At 43.3% G+C, this 25,659-nt stretch overlaps 1 protein-coding gene across 7 annotated transcripts in view; it reads left to right on the top strand.

The window, feature by feature from the left end:
- Positions 1 to 25,659, top strand: part of LOC140387540 (protein unc-13 homolog C-like) — a 972,441-nt gene that overhangs the window by 369,405 nt on the left and 577,377 nt on the right. For 3 of the 7 annotated variants that reach the window (XM_072470775.1, XM_072470774.1, XM_072470776.1), the window contains one exon: positions 8,292 to 11,598. The exons of the other annotated variants lie outside the window; for them this stretch is intronic. In XM_072470775.1, the coding sequence (XP_072326876.1) occupies positions 8,586 to 11,598 (3,013 nt within the window). In that variant the 5' untranslated portion in view covers positions 8,292 to 8,585. The remainder of the gene's footprint in view (positions 1 to 8,291; positions 11,599 to 25,659) is intronic. 7 annotated transcript variants of the gene reach the window in all.

Here is a 25,659-nt window from a genome sequence, read left to right as displayed (position 1 = left end):
ATTATCTGGGCATGATCAGGGCACAATTTCAAATTTGTGCACCATATGAAATGTAGAAGCATTTTGAACAGTGAGGAGGATAGTGTAGAACTTCAAAAGGACATAGATACATTTTCACAGTAACTGCATTGCAGTGTTAATATTAATGTAAGACTACTTATGACAATAAAGAGTATTATTATTATTAGACAAATTGGTGGAACGGGCAGACAGGTGGCAGATGAAGTTCAATGCAGAGAAATGTGAAGTGATTCAGTTTGGTAGAAGGAACATGGAGAGTCCAGGGTACAATTCTAAACGTGGTGCGGGAACAAATGGACCTCTGTGCGTGAGTCATTGAAGGTGGCAGGGAAGGTTGAGAGAACAGTTAATAAAGCATACAGTATCACCTGATGAAGAAGCTGCGTTCCGAAAGCTAGTGATTCCAAATAAACCTGTTGGATTTTAACCTGGTGTTGTAAGACGTCTTACTGTGCCCACCCCAGTCCATCGCTGGCATCTCCACATCACTTGTGAAAGGATCGAGAATGGGAGAGCACAGATTTAACGTAATTGGCAAAAGTGATAGGAGGAAAAACCTTTCACACAGCGAGTATGAACTGCCTGAGATTGTGGTGGAAGCAGGTTCAATTGAGGCATTCCAAAGAAAATTAGACTGTTACCTATAGGTCTCTAAAATAATAAGGAGCATAGATAAGGTCAACATCTTTTCCCAAAGGTAGAGGAGTCTAGAACTAGAGGGCATAGGTTTAAGGTGCGAGGGGAGAGAGGCAAAAGAGACCAGAGGGGAAATATTTTCACACAGAGGGTGGTGAGCATCTGGAATGAGCTGCCAGAGGCAGTGGTAGAGGCAGGTACAATTTTTTTCCTTTAAAAAACAGTTAGACAGTTACATGGGCAGGGTGGGTATAGAGGGATATGGGCCAAATGCAGGCAAGTGGGACTAGTTTAGTGATAGAAACTGGGCGGCATGGAAAGCTGGGCCGAAGGGCCTGTTTTCAAGCTGTAAACGTCTATGACTCTATGACAAAATGTGCAGGGCTATGGGAAGAAGGCAGAGAGATGGCACTAGGTGAATTGCTCATTCTGAAAGCTGGTCCAGACACAATGGGCTGAATGGCCTCCTATCCTCAACAATTCTGACATTCTGTTTTGGGCATGCAGCAGATCTAAGTATGTGAGGGTGAGGTGAGGCTCTGAATGTTTGGTATGAGACATGATTGATAGAGATTGTTGGTAGACAAGTGAAGCAGACTTGATGAATGGAGCACTGTCGTAGGGCATAGTGGCACAGCAAGGTGCATTCACTCACCTTGACCACTTGTATGAGGTCATTCGACCTTTTCCTGCATTGCACCCAGGTCCTCAGGGCCAGACTTCTGGCATTGACCACTGCCTTCCGAACACTTGTCTGGTGGGCTTCCTAGCCCCTTGGTGGAAAAGGATATTTCTCTATCTCTCTCCTCCTGTACACCTCCTGCACCAAGAACTCTAGCACATCTGATAACCTTGGGGCACATTCTTTGCCCTGCTGCATCATCTTCTAGTTTTTTTCTGATATGCCACTCTTTTTTTAAACAGTTTCACCCCATGCTGTAGCTAAATACATCTTGCCTTTAAGAGATGCAATCTGGCTTTAAGTAGTGCTGACCTTACATGAACTTGGGGCCCCCTCACTGAGATGGTCAGTCACTCAATAGAATGTTTGAATGCTGCATGCTGCCTGCATCACTTTGAAATGGTGTGGGTTAATTGGGCATCACACTCCCTGTGCCTGAACTTTGGGGCCTCTCCAATTAGGTCCCCTTTTTATGTCCTTACCCTGAAGATTTAATACCATTTAATATCCTAAACCACTTAACTCCCAACTACTGTGCTGGTTCACTGTGTTTAGGATGGTTAGGATTATATACCTCCTAGAATTGAAGTTATTTTAAATCAAACAATTTAATTTAGAGGAGTACCAAGTCTCAATTTGGGATTGTAGATTGCATGATTAATCAGCAACACTTTACGCACAAATTTAAAGTAGCTAATAATTGTTTTGCAGCTTTGCTTGTGTCTGAAAACAACAAACTGCTATCATACTTAAAAAAAAAGTATAATTAAATTTTTTTAATGTAAAGTTAAATTGCCCCGGTGCTGCAAAAATAATAAGAATCATATCAGCAATTTAAATGTCTCTCAATGAGACATGTAAATACAATTACAGCACAGTTTAGTTTTTTCCAATTGGTGTCCATTTACATGGTTAGAATAGTGATGAGTCAGTAATTTCAACTTCAGGCATATCTTCGTGCACATCAGAGTTTACCCTGTAATAATGTGCTTTATAACTTGGAAGTGATTTTAAATCCGCTTCCACAAATCTACACAGATACCAAATAGTTCATATTGTAATTAAGATTTATGACAGTCCATTTGGCACAGGCTTCAATAATTCACAAAAGAAGTTATAATTCCCATTTAGATCCTTCAAGATGCTGAAACAACTGTAAAATTATATTAACTTAGAAAGAAGATTCTAACATAACTGGGGCTTTTTCATAGCTCTATTACGGGCATTTTCAAGAAAGGCTTCACATATTAAAAATGTTCACTTGAGCTTTTAATAAAAAGAAACCTGTATTGTCTCTTTCATGTTTCATAAGCGGACGGCCCAGCATTAAAAAAGGATTGGACTCTTCCCAAAGATTGTAACTTTGATAGCATCACCTGATTTCAAACCCACGTTTTGTTACGAATTTAGTCTGCTCATGCCTGGACTGAAAATTGTAGCATTATGAGGCAGAATATTCTCTCAAGACCAGTTCTGCAGCAGAGAAGCAGACTTTTACTATAGCCAGTCATACAGCAGCATTAGTAGCCTAAAAAGGAGTCGAGAATCCATGCAGCACAAGCAGCTCACAGAAGTGGTTAGCACAGCATTGGAAACTAGTAGTAGAGAGTGTTTTTCAAGACTTGGAAGCATGATCACCGCATATCAAATACAACCATGACGCATTGGTAAACTTTTTATCAAAACACTAGTGCCATCATCTTACCATTGACACATTTTCCCACACACAATCATCTGCCTTTCATGCAATTGCACACAATTGCCAGTTAAACAGTTCACTGAAGTGCAACCTCCTATTAGCCTCATCTGGCTCTGAATAAATTTGATTTCAAATGATGTTATGTTCTGGAACTTGAAGGATGCCTTTCAACAAAAGATTTAAAATTTATATTTTTATATACTATTATTATCAGTTACTTTGACCGTGATGCAGAAGAACAGGTGCTATTTACACTGGTTCATTAAAGGTGGCTGAATCCTTTGTTAAAATTGATATTGTAGTTGCAGATTTCATTCTAAGGTTAGTGTGCTGCTGTGTAATGAAGAGATCCGACTTGGAGCATTGCATTTTACAGCTGTAAATACTACTGCCCTTTCCTGCAAGATGTTTTGCGGAGACAGAGATAACTGCAGAGAGATATTGTGCTTTATATCTTTAATACTTGGCTCACAGTGTGATTTTATTAAAAAAAGTCATAACTTTTCTTTACCAAATTCTAAGTGCTAGGGGGATTTCCTGTTGTCTCCTATTTTATCATCAGACCGATTCATATTTCAAGGGAAGCCTTTGTCTTTTGTAGTGTCTTGTGACAGTGCAAACATCCTTTAGTTTTTTTTTAATAGCTAGTGCTGACCACAAAAATGTGGACTGTAGCTATTGCCGACAATTAGGATTGAGATAGTTTTTACTTATCAGAGGTGAAATCGGTTACATCTGGAAAGTACTCAGGTTAGATCATGGGATATTGAGGCTTTATTGAGCACAGAATAAAAGTTAGGTCCATGCTTTTAGAAAGTTCTCCTCCCAAAATTGAACGTTGTGAGCTACAAGGGAGGAAACTTAAGAAAATGAAGACCGCTAAAGTTCCTTTGTAAGAAAATAGAATTTGGAAATAAAAAACTAAGTTAAATGAAACATAAAAAGTATTTAACACTAGAATCCGTTTTACGTAATAGTGTTTTTAAATGTTTATCTGCGCAGTTTAAAATGTTCACCTTAATCACCCGGCACTCGATGTTTAAATTGCCTTTTTACTGGAATATTCATGTTTGATTCAGCATGGAAATGAAAAATAGAAAAATAGCGGACACAACAGATTTTACTGATATTAAGCCTTTAGCATCTGCGTGGTGACTTAAAATTTGAAAATTTGCACTTCACTGAATCTAATCATTTTCTTTTATTTTCTGTCAAAAAAGCAAAATGGATTTAGAATTTCACCCCCTGCCACACTGATTGCCAGAAGTAAAATGCTGAATAACACACCTTTATTGCTAAACCTCTTCTTGTGAGGCTGATCATAACTTGCTTGTTATACAATCTGTCTCACCTGGAGAAATAAAAGCTACACTGCATGGAGAGGCGCTAAGCACTCTAGACCATCACTGACTGAGAAGAGTAACAACATGCAATTGTGTGACAGATTTCAATTCAAATAAATGGTATACAATCTTTACAGTTTAACAATTTAGTCTTTGGAAGGCGAAGAGTTGTGACATTTTATTTAAATTGATGGCACTAGGGAGGTCAGCAACAAGGTTCCTGAACTTGAAAATGTGAGACACTGGGCGGAATCTTACGAGGATCTGGCAGTGTCAGGCCCAGACTGTAATTCTCCAGTTGCATGGCACAGTTTTCTCTCCACATAATGAGCGAGTGGGTGTGGTTTACATCAACACTCTGGTGGGGCGAGGCCTGATGGAACAGTTCCACAGAGATCCAGGACGGCATCCTAAAAGTGCGCCCCAACTAGCATCCTAATGTCCCCTAAAGTCTCCAGCCCCAGCCACAGAGGTATTGGAGGTTTCCCCCACTACCGCGGAAGTATCGTGTCTGATCTTCCACCCAGTCTCCCATCTCCCCCCACGCCCCCCTCCCCCCCACCCCCTCCCACCCCCTCCCCTGTCCATGAGACTCCCAATAGGGCCCACCCATGACACTGTCCCCAACACAGGTTGCCAGTGCCAGGTTGGCCCTGTGCCAGGGCATTGCACAGGCATGTCTCCCCCTCCCCCCGCCCCACTCCAGAGACCTATGCTGACCTCCGAGGTCCCCTCAACTGAATCTCCTTTGGTCAAATCTGATGGTATGAATATTTAGTGAGGGGCAATCATGTGGGGGAAGGAGGGGGCTGTTCATGATATTCAAATACATTAAAATCTATTAAATGAAAGGGCGTGAACCATGTGACATCACTGGCAAGGGGCCAATCATGTGCATGGCTTGTGCGCGCTCCAAATCGTCCCCACTAATTTAGAATGCACTGCTGAAATGGTAGAACTCTCAGGAACACATAGTTTATGTTGTTAATTCAGCTCCAACTCGCTATTTATTCCATTAGTTCTTCAGTTAGTTTCCTCCTAGAATATTCTCGATATTCACAGTTCAAATTAAGTTTTAAACAAAATTACTGAAAATAATTTTCTTTGCAGTCCATTCCAATTGAAAGCAACATGCTATGTAACACGTAATATTATTGACAATCTGTAGTGCACATAAATGTAAAACTTACGATAATGCAGTCTTCATTTCAACTAAAGAACTGTCATATTCAGTGAACCAAGCCTTTTTTGGAGAGTTTTAGAATAAGCAGCCCATGCAGAGTGAGGCTAAAATGCATTGCATGAGAGGGATGGAGTGAAGACCATAAGACCAATAGACATAGGAGCAGAATTAGGTCACTTGGCCCACCGAGTCTGCTCCGTAATTCAATCATGGCTGATATTTTCTCATCCCCATTCTCCTGCCTTCTCCCCATAAACCCTGATCCCCTTATTAATCAAGAACCTATCTATCTCTGTCTTAAAGACACTCGGTGAATTGGCCTCCACAGCCTTCCGTGGCAAAGAGTTCCACAGACTCACCACCCTCTGGCTGAAGAAATTCCTCCTCATCTCTGTTTTAAAGGATCTTCCCTTTAATCTGAGATGGTGTCCTCTGGTTCTAGTTTTTCCTACAAATGGAAACATCCTCTCCACATCCCCTCTATCCAGGCCTCGCAGTATCTTGTACGTTTCAATAAGATCCCCTCTCATCCTTCTAAACTCCAACGAGTACGGACCCAGAGTTCTCAAACGTTCCTCATACGGCAAGTTCTTCAATCCAAGGATCATTCTTGTGAACCTCCTCTGGACCCTTTCCAAGGTCAGCACATCCTTCCTTAGATATGGGACCCAAAACTGCTCACAATACTCCAAATGGAATCTGGCCAGAGCCTTATACAGTCTCCGAAGTACATCCCTGGTCTTGTATTCTAGCCCTCTCAACATGAATGCTAACATTGCATTTGCCTTCTTAACTGTCGACTGAACCTGCACATTAACCTTAAGAGAATCATGAACAAGGACTCTCAAGTCCCTTTGTGCTTCTGCTTTCCAAAGCATTTTCCCATTTAGAAAATAGTCTATGCCTGGATTCCTCCTTCCAAAGTGCAAAACCTCACACTTTGCCACATTGTATTTCATTTGCCACTTCATTGCCCACTCTCCTAGCTTGTCCAAGTCCTTCTGCAGCCCCCTTGCTTTCTCATTATTACCTGTCCCTCTACAGATCTTTGTATAATCTGCAAACTTAGCAACAGTGCCTTCAGTACCTTCTTCCAGATCATTAATGTATATTGTAAAATGTTGCGGTCGCAGCACAGACCCCTGAGGCACACCACTAGTCACCGGCTGCCATCCTGAAAAAAAAAACTTTTATCCCCATTCTTTGCCTTCTGCCAGTCAGCCAATCCTCTATCCATGCCAGGATCTTACCCTGAACACCATTAGCTCTTAACTTACTTAACAGTCTCCTATGCGGCACCTTGTCAAATGCCTTCTGGAAATCTAAATAAATCACGTCCACTGGTTCTCCTTTGTCTAACTTACTTGTTACCTCCTCAAAGAACTCTAACAGATTTGTCAGACACGACCTCTCTTTGACAAAGCCGTGCTGACTCAGTCCTATTTTACCATGCACTTCCAAGTGCTTCATCTTTAATAACAGACTCTAAAATCTTACCAGTGACCGAAGTCAGGCTAACCGGCCTATAATTTCCCGTCTTCTGCCTCCCTCCCTTCATGAACAGTGGTGTTACATTCACCACCTTCCGGTCCTCTGGGACCCTTCCTACCTCCAGTGATTCCTGAAAGATCATCACTAATGCCTCCACAATTTTTTCAGCTATCTCTTTTAGGACACTGGGGTGTAGTCCATCCGGCCCAGGTGACTTATCCACCTTCAGACCTTTCAGTTTCCCCAGAACCTTCTCCTTAGTAATGGTAACTGCACTCACCTCTCCCCCTGGTTGTCCAGGGGCTCTGGTATCCTATTGGTGTCTTCCACCGTGAAGACTGATGCAAAGTAACTATTCAGTTCGTCTGCCATTTCTTTGTTTCCTATTATTACTTCTCCAGCCACATTTTCTAGTGGTCCAATGTCTATTTTTGCCTCTCTCTTACCTTTTATACATTGAAAACATCTCTTCCTATCTTCCTTTATATTACTAGCTAGCTTGCACTCGTACATCATCTTCTCCCCCCTTATTGCTTTTTTAGTTGTCCTCTGCTCGCTTTTAAAGGCTTCCCAATTCTCTGGTTTCCCACTAATCCTCACCACTTTGTATGCTTTTTCTTTAGCCTTTATGCTGTCCTTGACATCCCTCATATGCCATGGTTGCCTTGTCCTCCCCTTAGCATGTTTCCTCCTCCTTGGGATGAATTTCTGTTGTGCCGCCCTAATAACCCCCAAAAATTCCTGCCATTGCTGTTCCACTGTCTTCCCTGCTAGGCTCCTTCTCCCATCAATTCTGGCCAGCTCCTCCCTCATGTCTTTGTGGCTACCCTTATTTAATTGTAATCCCGTTACATCTGATTGCAGCTTCTCCCTCTCAAACTGCAGGGTAACTATGAAGATCCATTAATTGTAAAAAAAAATACAATGCTACATGCTGAGCATTCCTACCACACGTCACACGTGGATTTGAGCATTTATAATGAGGAATAATCACTGCAATGTACTATTTTTCAGATACGTTACATTACACTGATTTCACCAGCAGTTTTTTGAGTCAATTGAAGATATGACCAGGGAAAGTATATTGTTAAGCTTGCGTATGTTTATCGTTTAGTAGCTGGAGCACCAGCTGATGGTTTGCTGGCATAATATATTGATGTTCGCTTTACATGCATTGAAACAAAAACATTAAAAGTTATGTGCAGTTCAATGCTAATGTCTTCTTTTCTGTAACAGAGGCAGACATGGGATCTCCAACTGGTTTAGTGCTGTTGCCCTTCCCCCAGGACTTTTAGCTGCTTCTGTCAGATACAAAAACATCATGGTTGCTTTCTGACAATTATCTGCACGAATCTTCCATAGCCTACAAATGCCATCTACCTGCGAAGATATAAAACATACAGCTTGATGCTATTCATGTGGCTTTTGCCGCCAGTTACATACTCGTTTTCTTTTTAGAAGTGTGTAACTGGCTTGACTGCGGCTGCACTGCTATTTGACCAGAATCGGTGATACCCGTTGCCCTTCCCTATGGTTTCTTCCTTTTTGAAGTATCTCCTCCAGGTCTACATTTCGAAACTTTACAAAGGAATGTTCACTAAGAAACCAGCAAATACAACACGGAAAAAAGAGAGCAATCTAGACAAGAAAGTACAAAAGCACCTGCAAGCTAATCCGGCACGAAATCCAAGGTTCTCAGCAAACCTGAAAACCACCGTCAAAAGAATAGCAAAGTGTCAATCTGCCCGTAACCTATCTGTTGATGACGAAGAAGGAAAGACAGAATATTCGCTTTCTCCCACGTTGAGTTACAGGGTGGCTATAGCCAACGGGCTGAAAAAAAAAATTAGTTCATCCAATAATGAGAACCTGTGTCCAGAGTTGTGGTCTGTTGATAGCGGTACCTCTGAGTCATTGAATGAAGGAAGTGTTTTACAGAAAGTGAAGGAACATAAGTCGCACACCATGCCAGTAAGGAGAAACCGGAAAAGTGTCAGCAGCCTCGCTGCGTCGGACGGAAGCTCAGACACCGATCGTACGTTGTTGAGACTCGGTGCGCTGCGGAAACTCCGCAAGTGGAAGAAAAGCCAAGAATGCATTTCCTCGGAGACAGAAATGAGTGCGTGGAAAAAATCTCTTGGCTTTCGGAGCAAATCTCTGGACAGAACTGGGCGCCTGCAGCAAAAGGGTGGCCTAGAACCTGCATTCAGTTCAACTGGCTGCATTAGTCAAACACACGATGTCATGGAAATGATCTTTAAAGAGCTTCAAGGGATAAGCCAAATAGAAACTGAGTTGTGTGAACTACGTGGGCATGTAAATGCTCTGAAAGAGTCTATCGATGAAATTTCCAGTAGTGTGGAAGTGGTGCAAACTGAAATTGAACAATTGCGCTCTGGATTTGTTCAGTCCAGAAGAGAAACCAGAGATATACATGATTATATAAGACAAATTAACTATCAAGGAAGCAATGCAAGTCTAAGATTTATTAATGTACCTGAAGAAATGCATGAGAATACAGAAAATGCTATTTATGAAATTATAGAGGAGAAGCTAGGGCTTACAGATGCACGAAAAACTGTTCAGATTGAACTTGTTCACAGACTAGGGCAGCGAAGAGACTGTGCCAACGCCAAGCCCCGTCCCATTCTTGTATACTTTGACAGTCCCCAAAATAGAGACTTAATTCTTAAAAAATGTTATAAGTTGAAAGGTTCAGGCATTGGAATTTCTACAGAAAACCATCACGATCTAAATGACAGAAAGGAATTTTCACTTCCATCAAAATCCCAGACGTATGAAAGTATGAATATGAAATTATCAACCACAGAAGGGGAGACCAGAGGGGACAGGTTGGCATCACCTGAACCTAGCGACAAGGAGCTGGAAGAGGACCACAATAGCCACGGTTTTGAATTGAGTTCCAAAACACTTTTTGAGAAAGTGTCAATCGCTTCAAAACTAGGTGCAGAATCTCACAGCCTTGGTAACATTGACCGAACTGCTGTTTGCAGCTCATATTCAAACTCTACACAGCTGTGTGCTGATGCCAGCTTTCACTCATCTCCATATGAAGATACCCAGAAACAGATAGAGCCTTATTACAAGGAAGTGGCGTCCTCTTGGCTGCAAAGTGATTACGCAACAGCCAAGCTCAGCCGTTCCGAATCTGATTTTTCTAAACTCTGCCAGTCAATATCTTACTCTGAGGATTTTTCAGACAATCAGTACTTCATCAGAGCTGATGGTGCATCAGTTGTGTCATCTTCAGAAAAGGATATTTGGTTGAGAGGCAGAGAAGAAGCAGCATCCACCTGGGTTAATGTTACAGATGACCAGCAGTATGACTATGAGGACCAACCTTACGCGGAGCACAATGAAGTAGAGAACACTGAAACTGCCGATAGTGGCATGAGCAATGGAATAATTTGTGTGTCCGGTGACAGAAGTCACTACAGTGACTCACAATTGTCCTTGCAAGGTGACCTTTCACCCTGGAAAGAATGGCAACATTTAGAACAAGGCACAGACTCTGGTCTAGATACATCGCAGCATGTCTTTACTTCTGAAGTAAATAGCCCAGCGGAGCAAAATGTCCTGAACTATACAGCAGATTTTGATGAAAGTTACCAGGCTGTTGGCCAAGAATACGAGGAAGAAACATATGAGGCAACGCTTGACACCTCTGAGTGTTCTGGTTTTGATAGGGAACCTCAAAATCAGTGGGAAAGCGCGTATGACTCCTATCAGGATTCGTATTCTAGTGATAATCATCAATATCAAAATAGATATTCACTGAGATGTCGCAGTCAGAGCGAGCTCCCAAGCGACAGTGATTCGATGGAGGTTCCTGCTAAATCCTGGCATAGCCGCTTGAGTATTGATCTCTCTGATACTGGATTCAGCTTCCAGAAATTTGGATCATCACTTCAACGTGCTAAATCTGCCTTGGAGGTTGTTTGGAATAAAATGGATTCTAGAAGTACACAAAGTCTGAGTGAAGATGGAAAAAGAGGCAATTTTATGGGGCGCTTCAGGACTTTGTCTCAATCCACAGCTGATGAGTCGTGCGCTACCCTTGATTCTGATGTGTACTATGAGCCTTACTACTACAGAGCTGAGGAAGATGAGGCCAGTGAGCAGACCGGAGAAAATGAAATGGACTATGTTGAGGTAATGGAGGAAGTGCTTGCAAAACTGGAAAACAAAACATTTCCTAAAGCAAGTGATGAACAGATATTATCACGAGAGCCTTCAGAAGAATGTATTGTCCCGGTTCAACATGAAGGCAATTACGAGATTCCTTATGATACTAACAGTGTTGAAGATGATGTAGAGCCGATAGAGCCGACAGCTGACATCCTAGGGGAAGCAGAACAAAATGAAAATCAGTCTATGTCAGAAGATTATGAACATCAGCCAGTTCCAGAGGAGTGTCCCGAAGTTCCAAAGAAAATCAAAATAAGGCCCACGTTCAAACAAGCCGCTTGCAAGGCATATAGGCAACAAGTAGCAGAAATGGAAGAGAGGATATATTCTGCAGGTATTAATACTAAAATAATAGAAATTATGCTAAGACAATATTTGCTGAATTGTAAAGGGGAACCTCCCCCAAATCAGAAATTAAATATAATGTGCCACATATTGAGTGTTGAATGATAAGACTCCGATATGAACTTCTACTGAGTTCATGAGATCAGGTATAGTGATGTAGTAAAGTAGGAGAGGAGGATAGAATCACTTGCTTGTGCTGATGGGTTCAGCATCCCATTGGTAGGAGCTACAGAACAGAGTTTAATCTGCATTTCTGACCACAGTTGGCGTGTAGCGTGGGAAGGAGTGGGCGAAGCAGAAGGAAAGGTAGAGGGGGAATGCTGTAAACAAAAAAAGACCCAGAAATTTAGTTTTAACCTGTAAAGTACACAACTAGGATAGCAATGCATTCTGTTATATTGCTAAATCTTGATTTTGGCGTAGTATGTTTTTGAATTACAATGTCATGCACAAATAGCAACTTTTGTTTATCCTGTAAGTTTTCTTTTCTTTTTGGATTTGATGTACTGTGAAATTGTTTCTGTCATATCTCATGTTGCTAATTGTGTGGCATAATTTACCTTTCTAAAAGATGTAGGCGATAATTGTCACCTTGACTAACGCTAACTCTTGATTATTTTCATTTGCGTTCAAGACAATTTAAAATGTTCAATTCCTACACCAGGATTAATAGTTCATCTTTGCGAAAAGTATTGCACTTAGACAACGGTTTTACTGATTTATGCTGTAGCCAATTAGTTGTGATTAGGTTTCAAATAATTAATGATTTGATGATTCTGGTAAATGTGAGTGCTTCATCTCCTTGGAATTTGTTTCAGATCTGTGTATAAGATTAAAACATGCGTAACTGTTTAATAATTCAAATACTAAACATATTCAGACTGATGGTACTCGTATTTTACAGAAGTACATAAAAACAAAAGATCGAGTTTTAAAACAAGTATCTTAATCTGTTTCTCATTTGTGCTAACATATATGTTTCCTGTTATATTCTTTACAAATACACCAAAGCACCATTGCCCCCCCCCCCCCCCCCCCACTCCCCTCTCCATATTGGTATAGCCAGGTTGCCGTTTATTATCTTGGACCTTGATTAGAAAACTAATATTGTGCACTATTATTCACAATATGACTAATTTTCCAGAATTTCCATCAGTTTGCTGGTAATATTAGTGAGAAAAAGGCTTAATGAAGTATGTTACAACGATAAACACATTTTTTTGTAAATTGATTTTTACACTTGCAGTACATGGACAATTGTAGCACTGCTTAAAGTTTCAAATTAATATGCTATTAATACCTAATGGCTCAAGAGAGATGGGCAGTTCATAGACCAGCGTTTAGCACAGAGTATGGTAAACACAGCAGTTTACTAGGGCTGTGGACATGGCTTTAAATTAACGGGTGGGGGTGGGGGGGTGCAGTTGCTCAAGTGAAGGAAGACTCAGAAATCCAAGGAGACATTTTGGGTTGTCGGAACAGTATTGTGACATGGATAATGGCAAGCAGATTTGGACAGGAGGGACAGATTTTAAGAAAAACTATGCATCGGCAAATAAGGTAATTGCAGGGCATAGATGTAAAACAAATGGAATTAAAGTCCTTGACCTGAATGCACAAAACAGCTACGGAGAGATAGATGAATTATTGGAACTAATAAAAGTAAATGATTTAGATCTAATTGTCATTACAGAAACAAGGTTACAGGGTAGTCAAGGTTGAGAAATAAATATCTCAGAGTACACAATATTTCAGACAGACAAAGTGAACAGCAAAGAAAGTGAGGTAACCCTTATAATAAGGAATGACATGAAGCAGAATCAGTGTGGGTAGAAGTTAGGAATAGCAAGAGTCAGTAAACATAATGGGAGTAATTTCTAGGCCCCCCTAACAATAGTTATACCATTGGGCAGTGTGTTCAACGAGAAATTATTGCAGCCTCTAACAAAGGAAATGTAATAATTTTGGGGGACTTCAATCTTCATATGGACTGAGGCAATCTAATTGGCAAGAATGGTCCAGTGGATGAGTTTGTCGAATGTTTTCATGACAATGCCTGGATCAATATGTGGTGAACCCAACTTGGCATAAAACTATCTTAGATTTGGTATTGTGTAGCAAAGCAGGATTAATTAGTAATGTCATAGTAAAAAATCCACTGAGAAATAGTGATCATAATACCATTCAATTCCATGTTAAGTTTGAAAGTGACATATTCCAGTCGTGAACAAAACTCTTAACCTGAGTTTGACGGGAGAGTTGGCTAAGGTTATTTAGGTAAATAGACCAAAATGTATGGAGGTAAATGAATTGAAAGAAACAATTCAAAATAAACAACAAAAATACATTTGATTGAAAAAACTCAGCAGGAAAGGCCTATCCGTGGTTCACTCGAGGTGTTGCAAGTAGCAAGCCTGAGCATTGGGAGTGTTTTAGAAACTACCAAAGGGACATCAAAAAATTGATTAAAGAGAAAAAGTAAAATATGATGATAAACTAGCCATAAACATAAAAACATATTCATGGCATCCCTACCGTAGCGAAGGAGGTCATTCTGCTCATCGAGTCTGCATCGACCCTTCGAAAGAGCACCCTACCTAGGCCCACCTTTCCACCTTATCCCTGAACTCCAGTTAATCTGCACAGGAGGGAGAAACCACTGAACTTAAGGCCAGTTTGCCTAATATCCATTTTTGGGAAAATGCTGCAATCTATTCTTAAAGAAGTCTTAATAGTGCACTGAGGAAAGCTTAGTATGATCAGAACAAGTCAACATGGTTCTACTGAAGGGAAATTCTGTTTGATAAATTTATTCGAGTTTTATGAGGATGTACCTAGTAGAGTAGATAAAGGAGAACCAGTAAATGTTGAATGCATGGGTTCCAAAAGGCATTGATAAGGTGCCGCACTAAAGATTAATCAAACAAATAAGGGCGCATGGAGTTGTGGGTAAATATGTTAGCCTAGATAGAGGATTGGTTAACAGAGAGAAAACATGAGTGGGCAAAAATGGGGCTTTTTTAAGTTGGTAGGTAGTGAATCATGGAATACCGCTAGGATCTGTGTTGGGGACTCAGCTGTTTGCAATCTATATTAATAACTTGGATGAAGATACAGAGAGTAATGTTTCTTAAGTTTGTTGATGATACCAAACTAGGTGGAAAGGTAAGCTCTGGGGAGGATACAGAGACCGCAAATAGATATGGACATCTTAGGTGAGTGAGCAACACAATGGAGTACAATATAGGGAAATTGACGCTATTCACTTTGGTTGTAATAAACATGGAAGTGTTGATGTTCAAAGAGACTTGAATATGTGGTACAAGGAATGCAGAATGTTAGCATGAAATACAGCAAGCAAATAGGAAAGCAATTAACATGTTGGCTTTAATTACAAGGGCTTTGGATTACAAGAGTAAAGAAATATTGCTATGGGTGTACATAGTTTTGGTGAGACCACATCTGGAGTACTGGTGTTGATTTTGTCATTGGGTTCGCCATCAGCGAGGACGGCGACATTGACGCGAAATACCACGAGGGTAGGGAAGCGAGATTCTCGCCGATGAGATCTTGTTTCCTAATTTTTCCTGGTCCTTGTCGGTGATGTAACTGGGTGGGAATTTAAATATGATTAAACGACTTCCTAGCCAAATGTTCTGTCCTCACTAAATATTCATACGTAGCTATTTAAGGACGTGAGGCACTTGGGGGCGACCCCGCCAGGGCGCCAAGTTAAGTATTGCCCTCAGGGGTTGGGCACACGTTGACACTGACAGGTTGGTAATGCCAACCTGTGAGGGGGCAATGCCAAGGACGGGCCCTCTGGGAGACGCATGGTGTTTTTCAATCAGAGCCGACTTATGGGAAATTGTGGTAAAATTCCACCCACAGTGTACAATTTTTGGTCTCCACATTGAAGAATGGATACACTTGTTTTAGAGGCAGTACAGCTGAGGTTCACTTGATTGGTCCCTGGGATGAGGAGGTGCTGTTCTATAATGAAGGGCTGAGTAAATCGGGCTTACACTCCATGGAGTTTAGAATAATGAAAGGCGATCTCATTGAAACATATAAAATTTTGAGGGGGCTTGGTAGGGTGGACACTTGAGAGATTGTTTCCGCTGCTTGGCAAATCTAAAACATGAGGGCCCAGTCACAAGACAAAGGGTTAATCATTTTGGACTGAGATGAGGAGAGATTTTTTCACTCTGAGGCTTCTGAATCTTTGAAATCCTCTATTGTTGAATATGTTTAAGCCTGAAAAGGACAGGTTTTTGTGTTCTTCAGGGATATGGAGAATGGACAGAAAAATGGAGTTGAAGCCCAAGATCAGCCATGAATATAATAAATGGCGAAGCAGACTTCATGGACAATGTGTTTATTCCTGCTCCTATTTCTTGGGCATGTTTCAGCGGACTTAAAATGAAGTCCATTTTTGGGCGCGTTTGGCGAGGCTACACTTCAGTTGATTTCCTTGCCGGCAGGAACAGCACCTCACAGATCGGGCGCCATTTTGAATGGCAGCCCCGATCACAGCCCCTTTCAGGCCCCTCCTTCTTTCTGGAGCACCTCCTCGAGCCCTCAACATTCTCAAGGCCCTTGGAAAACCCCCTCACAACCCCCCCACCCTCCAAAGAGCAAGGCCACCCCTGGCCCAACATCTGGCAGTGACAAAATGGCATCCGGGCAACTTGGCAGTGCCAGCCTTGCACCCAGGCAGTGCCACACGGGCCCTCTGACAGTGCCAGGCTGGCAGTGCCCAGATGCCAGGGGAGTGCCAGGGTACTACTGTAGCCACCTAAATTGGCCAACTCCCGATTTAAAATGGCGAACGGCAAAGGCTGAAGGGAAATTCAGCCAACACAGGCAGAAACCAGCAGGTGCAGGTTTGCTGTGTATTTAACTCTGCAAAGCCCAGACAGCATCGATACCAGCGACCATCAGCATAATAATGTAGCAGCCATCTACATACTAATGAGCAATCCCCGGGAACAATAGCAACATTTGGGACACACAAAACTAAGCCAGACTCCCCAGTATTGGAGAAATCGAACCAAGCGATTGGAACGAAGTCCAATCGCCTAGAACCAGATACAGGGTCCGCCCCGAAAGGCGGGAAGCCCCTGGGGACTATAAAGTTAAGCCCCCAAGTTCAACTCGCTCTCTTCGTCCTGCCCGGGTCACCCAGCAACGCGAACCAACCTTGACCGTTACCGGTGCAGTGACCACCGAAAAAAGTAAGTCTTAATTCAACGCTCGCTACGAGATAGGCGCTCCTCGCTAACAATCCATACCAACTTCAAATCCCGCAGACTCAGAACCCGAACGAAAGGCCATTTGTTCCCCTGACCTGGTGGGCCAGTCCGAAGTTAAGTATAGGCCTGTTAGTTGTAGAAGTAGCTTAGACGTAGAATTAGTGCATGAGTAGCGATTACTGTGTATAATAAATGTGCTTTGATTTGAATCTTACTAATCGGTGTATTGAGTGATTGATCATTACTTGGACTTGAACCTCATGGCGGTATCATAAAGATACCTGGCGACTCGAGAGCAACGGTAATAAGACAGTTGATGGGATGCAGTTGGACTATGTACAATATGAATTCACAGGCAAATTATACACTTTACCTGCTTTAAAAACTGTTCTCTACATTGATTTGGCTTCTCTAGATTAGTGTGCCACTAGTTGGTCTAGATTTTGAAAATGCAGCTTGTATTAAAAAAAAAATCTAAGTTGCTCTTGTGCCACAGTCATCACTCTGAACTTCCATCTAAATAATAATAATAATTGCTTGTTGTCACAAGTAGGCTTCAGTGAAGTTACTGTGAAAAGCCCCTAGTCTCCACATGTTCGCGGAGGCCAGTATAGGAATTGGGCTAATGGTAAGATTCTTGGCAGTGTGGATGAGCAGAGAGATCTCGGTGTCCATGTACATAAATCCCTGAAAGTTGCCACCCAGGTTGATAGGGTTGTTAAGAAGGCGTACGGTGTGTTAGCTTTTATTGGTAGAGTGATTGAGTTTCGGAGCCATGAGATCATGTTGCAGCTGTAAAAAGCTCTGGTGGCTGCATTTGGAGTATTGCGTGCAATTCTGGTCGCCGCATTATAGGAAGGACGTGGAAGCATTGGAAAGGGTGCAGAGGAGATTTACCAGAATGTTAGCTGGCATGGAGGGAAGATCTTATGAGGAAAGGCTGAGGGACTTGAGGCTGTTTTTGTTAGAGAGAAGGTGGTTTAAGAGGTGACTTAATTGAGGCATACAAGATGATCAGAGGATTGGATGGGGTGGACAGTGAGAGCCTTTATCCTTGGATGGTGATGTCTAGCATGAGGGGACATAGCTTTAAATTGAGGGGAGACAGATATAAGACCGATGTCGGAGATAGGTTCTTTACTCAGAGTAGTAAGGGCATGGAATGCCCTGCCTGCAACAGTAGTGGACTCGCCAACACTAAGGGCATTCAAATAGCCATTGGATAGACATATGGACGATAAGGGAATAGTGTAGATGGGCCTTAGACTGGTTTCACAGGTCGGCGCAACATCGAGGGCTGAAGGGCCTGTACTGTGCTGTAATGTTCTATACTTCTAAGACAGAGCAATTGAACCAACCGAAAAGTTAGCAACACTACTCTGCCCTGTTCCAGATCACCCAGGGGTCTCTAATGGCCTGCAAGACCCTTCCCCCAAGCTTCCGTTACGCCTGTCCACGGTTGTGAAAACCAATGCTAAATGGCACCCTGTTGAGGTCTCGCAGGCACGGCCAGTGACTCCCAGGCACCAGGTGAATCTGGTGTCTGGGTATCTAAATGAGTCTAATGGCTACTTTAAACATGCAGATCTGGATCACGTCCAGCTTGGACGCAGTCCAGATCGTGCCAGGCAGAGCAAGTCGGGTGACTCCTGATCGGCCCAACGCGGAGCCTGATTTGGGGCTCTCCTGTGATTTACGGGCACAATGTGTTGGCTGAGTTGTGCCACTTATGTTGTTATATCATGATTGTGCATTAATTATTGTAATATAATGTTGACTTCCATTATATCTCATGTATTATCACTCAGTGTTTGGAAAAGAAAGAACAGCACCATAAGAATTGATAAAATTTAAGTTCAGCTTAATTTCAATTAAAGATTTTATAAAATTCTTAAATTATATTAACAAGTATAACAGGCAGTGATCTCAGGGTCCAAGTCCCATCCCTTAGTTTCTGCATAACATTATATTTATTTTGTGCTCTAAATTTAAATTCTTGTTGCTTATGTAACCAGGAAAAAAATTGTTGTACTTGATATATTAATTGAAGCCTGCTGAGCATGTTTGAAACAGTAAGCATGTTGAACCCTATCCATGTCTGTGTTCGCCATCTTAAACTAAATATCAAGGCATATTGGTGTAATATTTTTCTTTGACTATAGTTTAAAAATGCATTATCTCACTATGCTAAAACTGACAGCTTACGGATCTTCACTGGAAGATCCTAAGTGACCAGCCACACAGTATTCTCTGATTTGCTTAATGGTGTGTTTGAGTACAATGTAATGTTTCTAAAAGTTTGTTTCTATTTGCACTAGTCCTTCGCTGTACCTGATATAAAGTCATGGCGGTGTTACCTCTTCAGATGCTTTTCACTCCTTCTGCTACGTTATGGAGTCTCGCTATGTACATTGCAAGCTGAAAGCCTTTCTGATTCGTACTCAAAGTAGCATTTCTGCTAGTTTAGAAATGCAATTGCCACCATTACATAGGACCAGGAGTGGATCATTTTACATAGGAACAGGAGTAGATCATTTTACATAGGAACAAGAGTAGATCATTTTGCACCTCAAGCCAGTTCTGTAATTTTGTTAGATCACTGCTGATCTGTACCTCCAACTCCAGCAGCTGCCTTTGATCAATGCTTCTTTTTAACCTTACCTAACAAAATATTTTTGATCTCAATCTTGAAAATTTTGATTGTTTAGGATCCACAATTTTATGGGGTTGAAAATTTCAGGTTTCTACCACGCTGAGTGGAAAAGGGATTCACAAGATCACGCCTGAATACACAGCTGTAATTTTTATGATTGCACCTTTTGCTTGTCTGGTAAATAATCCCTTATCCTCGTTCCTCTCAAGTTATTTGGAGTTGGCATGTTCTGCAGAGCCACCTTATTTATATTGTACTGACTATGTGGGGCTATGAATGCACCAAATGTAATAACATTTTTGGGATAAAGTTGGATAAGTAATGCTGTTTTTATAGGATTGTTCACGAATGATGCTTTAAGGAAGCCTTTTCATGAGTGTCAAGCGTCACAGTTCCCGCCAATAGTCCAGAAATTTGACAACACAAAACAAAATGCCACAGTATTGTTTTTATTGTGTACATATACATTAAAATATACTCAGAAAGATATTACTGGGTGATAAATTTGCATTTGTCAGCTTCTTGGTTGGAATAAACACCTCTGATATCCACACAACAAAAAAACATTTTGTGCCTTACTTTCTTCACACGGAAAACCACAGGAAGTACATTACTTTGACATTGGGATAAAGACAATCGTGACGGGAAATTCCCCCACGGAGAACCAGGGGCGAGATTCTCCGACCCCCCGCCGGGTCGGAGAATCGCCGGGGGCTGGCGTGAATCCCGCCCCCCGCCGGTTGCCAAAGTCTCCGGCACCAGAGATTCGGCGGGGGCGGGAATCGCGCTGCGCCGGTTGGCGGGCCCCCCCGCTCGATTCTCCGGGCCGGATGGGCCGAAGTCCCGCCGCTAAAATGCCTGTCCCGCCGGCGTAAATTAAACCACCTACCTTACCGACGGGACAAGGTGGCGCGGGCGGGCACCGGGGTCCTGGAGGGGGCGCGGGGCGATCTGGCCCCAGGGGGTGCCCCCACAGTGGCCTGGCCCGCGATCGGGGCCCACCGATCCGCGGACGGGCCTGTGCCGTGGGGGCACTCTTTCCCTTCCGCCTCCGCCATGGTCTCCACCATGGCGGAGGCAGAAGAGACTCCCTCCACTGCGCATGCGTGGGAAGCTGTCAGCGGCCGCTGACGCTCCCGCGCATGCGCCACCCCGGGATGTCATTTCCTCGCCAGCTGGCGGGGCACCAAAGGCCTTTTCCGCCAGCTGGCGGGGCGGAAATTCGTCCGGCGCCGGCCTAGCCCCTCAATGTTGGGGCTCGGCCCCCAAAGATGCGGAGCATTCCGCACCTTTGGGGCAGCGCGATGCCCATCTGATTTGCGCCGTTTTGGGCGCCAGTCGGCGGACATCGCGCCGTTTCCGGAGAATTTCGCCCCAGGTCTTCTAACTCTACCAACAGTACTGTGCACCTACTTGCAGTTTTCCTTTCAAACAAAATGAAGTATAGAGCTGAGCTGAATAAAATAGCACCTGGGAAGTTAATGAAAACATCATGACAGATGTGCTATTTAAATACTTCATTACATGGTAAAACACACAAAGGAGAATATCTCAAAAGTTGTGTGTGTATTATAGGTAAACATAGTTGCATTTATAGTTACTCTAATGAGGTGTTCCTCCAGCTACATCAGTGGAATGTTTGATCAATGTTATATAATTTATATACTAATATTAATCTTCAACTCCAAACCTTTGTTTACAAATACTAAAAACGCAATATCCGTACTTGTAGCTTCATGCCTGTTTTAAAAAAAAAAATATTTTTATTCTCTTCCTTTTTCACATTTTCTCCCAAATTTACACCCACCAACAATAAACAGTAATCAGCAGCAAATATGTCAATCCCCATAACAATAACAACGATCCCATCCTCCCACCAACCCCCGAACATTAGCCCGCATGTTTACACAACCAAATGACAAAACGGAATCAGGGATTAACCATAGTCACCCTTAATACACACAGCCCCCCCACCCCCCCCCAACCCTCCCACCCATCCCCCCCCCCCCCAACTAATGTTCGATGTTATCCAGTTCTTGAGAGTGCATAATGAATAATGCCCATGACTTGTAGAACCCCTCCGTCCTTCCCCTCAGTCCAAACCTAACCTTCTCAAGAGTCAAAATTCCAATAGGTCCCCCCACCACGCCAGGGCACAGGGTGGAGAGGCTGCTCTCCATCCCAACAGGATCCGCCTTCGGGTGATCAACGGGACGAAGGCTACTATATCTGTGTCCGCAGCCGTTTCCAACCCTAGCTGGTCCGACACCCCGAATATGGCCTCCCGGGGACCCGGGTCCAGTTTCACATGCACCACCTTGGAAATTACCCTAAAAACCTCCTTCCAGTAATCCTCTAGCTTTGGACAGGACCAAAACATGTGAACAAGAAACAAATCTTTTAGCGTCTTAATCCCCTTCTCTTCCCATTTCCGATAATTTCCATCCCACCTCCCTGGCTCAAATCTGTGGTTCCCCCGAATCGGCATTTCCCTTGACCCTGCCCCCAACCCGAAGTGTTGGCAAAACTGCCTCCAGATTTTCAATGAAGCTATTATTACCGGACTCCCTGAGTATTTTCCCGGAGCAATCGGGAGCGGCGCTGTTGCAGTCCCGACCCCCTGCACAAACTCTCCTCCATCTGACCCACTGGGAATCAACCCCTCTGACCCAGCTCTGCACCTTCTCCACATTCGCCGCCTTGTAGTAGTACATCAGGTTCAGAACACCCAAACCCCCTGCCTGCCTTCCCCTCTGTAGCAGCACCTTTCTCACTCTGGCCACCTTCCCTCCCCATATGAACGAGGTAATCCTTCCCTCAATCTCCCTGAAAAAAACCTTTGGCAGGAAAATCGGTAGGCATTGAAAAATAAACAGAAATTGTGGCAACAATTTTAACCGCCTGTACCCGACCCGCCAGTGACAGAGGAAGGCCATCCCACCTTGCCAGATTAGCTTTCACTCTCCCCTCCAAACTAGAGATGTTGTACCTGCGAAGCCTCCCCCACTCCTGGGCAACCTGCACCCTCAGATACCTAAAGTAAGTCCCTGCCCTACGGAATGGCAGCCCCCCCACCCCTGCCCCCACCCCCGGCCGAAATACTCACTCTTGTCTAGGTTCAGCTTGTACCCCGAGAAAGACCCAAATACTCGCAGTAGCTCCAATATTCCTCCTATCGACACACTCGGTGCCGACACATATAACAGCAAGTCGTCGGCATATAAGGAAACCCTATGCTCTATCCTCCCCTGCACTATTCCTTTCCATGCACCCGAACTTCTTAATGCGTTGGCCAACGGCAATCACATTCAGTGCAAACAGCAGGGGGGACATAGGACATCCCTGCCTCGTCCCACGGTGGAGAGAAAAGTATCTCGAGCTGATGTTGTTTGTGCGGACACTCGCCCCCAGCTCCTTATATAGTAGCTTTACCCAGTTCACAAATCTTGGTCCAATCCCAAACCGCTCCAGAACTGCCATCAAGTACCCCCATTCTACCCGGTCAAACACCTTCTACGGTGTCCAATGCCACAACCACCTCTGTTTCCTTCCCTTCCGCCGGTGCCATAACGATGTTCAAAACCCTCCTAATGTTCGAAAAAAGCTGCCTCCCTCTCACGAACCCCGTCTGCCCCTCACCTATCACCTTCGGGAGGCACTCCTCCAGCCTACCCACCAGTACCTTCACCAATACTTTTGCGTCCACATTCAGAAGTGATATGGGCCTATACGACCCACACTCCGTCGGATCCTTATCTTTCTTTAGCAACAGTGAAATCGATGCCTGCCCCAAGGTTTGTGGCAACACCCCCTTCCCTATCGCCTCTTCAAACATCCCCTGATGGTGGGGATGTTTGAAGAGGCGATAGGGATGGGGATTCAAGCTTATCCTTGAATTTTTTATAATATTCCACCGGAAACCCATCCGGCCCTGCCACCTTTCCCGACTGCATCCTCCCAATCGCATCCTTTATCTCCTGCACCACTATTGCTCCTTCTAATGTAGCCCTGTCCCCCTCCCCTAACCTCAGGTACTCCAACCCATCTAGAAATTCCTGCATCTCACGGTCTCCCCCAGGTGGCTCTGACCTGGATAACCTCTCATAAAACTCCTCAAAAACCTTGTTAATCAGCTCCGGAGCTACCACCAACTTCCCGGCCCTATCCCTCACCTGAAGAATTTCCCTTGCCGCTGCTTCCCTCCGGAGCTGACCTGCTTATCTCCATGTTCAGAAACTGCACCCCTTGCTCGTCTCAGTTGGCGCACCGCCTTCCTGGTAGACAGTCGGTCGAAGCTCGCCTGTAGTTTCTTCCTCTTTTCCAGCTTCGCTGGGTCCCCATCTTCTGCATAACTCCTATCTATCTCCAACATTTCATCTATTACCCTCTGCCACTCCAACCTCTCCTCTCTGTCCACCCTGGTCTTAAGCGAAATTAGCTTCATGTCTGTTAGCTATATTTTGGCTCATAGTTACCATTCCTCGGCAACAAATGTTCACTCTTCTGGCCTCCACTACTTAGGGTGTATTTCGCAATGGGATAAGGCACAATACCATCTGGAAATGCGGAACAATTAAACTGTTTACGCTGTTGTTTTTCATTCCAGACTTGTGTATTGTCATTTGTACCTATTTGTAACACTGTGAGCGTATCCTTCCGTCAACACCTGAGCTAGCTATTTTGCCAGAAGATCGATTGATGTGCTCCTGCAAGTGAACATTTGTCTGGGAAGGTAAAATTCTCTTTTGGCTCACTGGTGTATGCAGGCCAGGAGCACGTGCAGTGAGATTGTACACCTTCAGTACAAGATTTCCCATACGTGACTGTTAATGTGACAGGAGTACAGAAGTAGAAATTCCACTCCCTTTATTTCCTCCACAAGTGCCTGATCGATTTTTAAAATCCAATTAACGCCCCTTGGAGTCAACGTAGACCAATTGTAAAACAGCTACTGATATGTTTTTCCTGTCCCAAAGAATTACCACTTGGCATAGAGTCAGGAGAATCAATCTTTGCGGCCTACTGGAAGTGCTTCAGTATTAGTAGAGGTTGGTCTAGAATAATGAGCATCTCCACGATCTTAAGAGGTGCAGCATATGCGTCCATTGCAAAGTCTTTTTTGTTGCGTTGTACATAGAGACTGGATATGTGAGGGTTTCTTGCCCTTTTCAGCATTTCCATTTACCATTCCTTCTGATGAAGACATCAGAACCATGCAGCCTGGAATGAGATTTTGTGCATCCTGTGTACCATTTCTCACCTCTGTTGCTACCTTCACTGGGCAAGAGGGGGCATTTTCTTCCTTTTGTCCTTTTAATTGTTCCGTAATGAAACTGATCCCATGGCGAAAGCTCAGCATTTAAAAAAAGTCCTGTTAGGATTTTAGTGTGACTTATGATGAAGAGTTTGTTTCGGTGGACTGCAATAAATGCTTCATCAAAAGTGTGTTTCAGGAATATCTATTCTGAACTGTGAGCCCCATGGACAATTTTTATCGCACAGGCAATTAGAGAAATAAAAAGAAAGATGCTTTGTTTAGAAGGTCACATTTAGTGTACAATTGTTTGCAGATTTCAAAGTATCAAAAGTGCGATTTAAAAAGCCGTAAAAGCAGGAATAAGCCATTTAGCCTCCAGAGCCTGTTCCACTATTCAGTTAGTTTATGGTTGACCTGAATCTTAACTCCCTATATCATCTTTGGTTCCAGAAGCCTTAATACCTTTGCTCAATAAAAACCTGTCAGTTTGTTTAGAAGTGTTCAATTGCCCTTGTTTTGACATCGTTTTTTGGAAGAAAGTTGTAGATCTCCGCTACCCATTGTGTCAAGGAATACTTATGGACTTGAACAACCTAGCTATAATGTTAAGGTTACTCCCACCCCCACCTCCATCCCCTTGCTCTGGACTCCCCCAGCAGAGGGAATAGCTTTGCACTATCTACCCCATCAGCTCTATTAATAGATGAACAGTTTTAAATGTTCTATGCAGAGGGAATACAAACATGGGGCTAGATTCTATGGTTAGCTCACCCAACCACGCTAATAGGCACTTAATTGAGTAAGAGTGGAATGTTTACCCCCATCTGGGAGGAAGGCCCATCTGAGGGAACTGCTGGCCAATATTTGGGGGTGCCTCTGATGGGG

The sequence above is a fragment of the Scyliorhinus torazame genome, chromosome 12, assembly GCF_047496885.1.
Source record: "Scyliorhinus torazame isolate Kashiwa2021f chromosome 12, sScyTor2.1, whole genome shotgun sequence".
Taxonomy (NCBI): domain Eukaryota; kingdom Metazoa; phylum Chordata; class Chondrichthyes; order Carcharhiniformes; family Scyliorhinidae; genus Scyliorhinus; species Scyliorhinus torazame.
The sequence above is the reverse complement of the archived record's forward strand: the minus strand, read 5'-3'. Positions and strand labels throughout refer to the sequence as shown.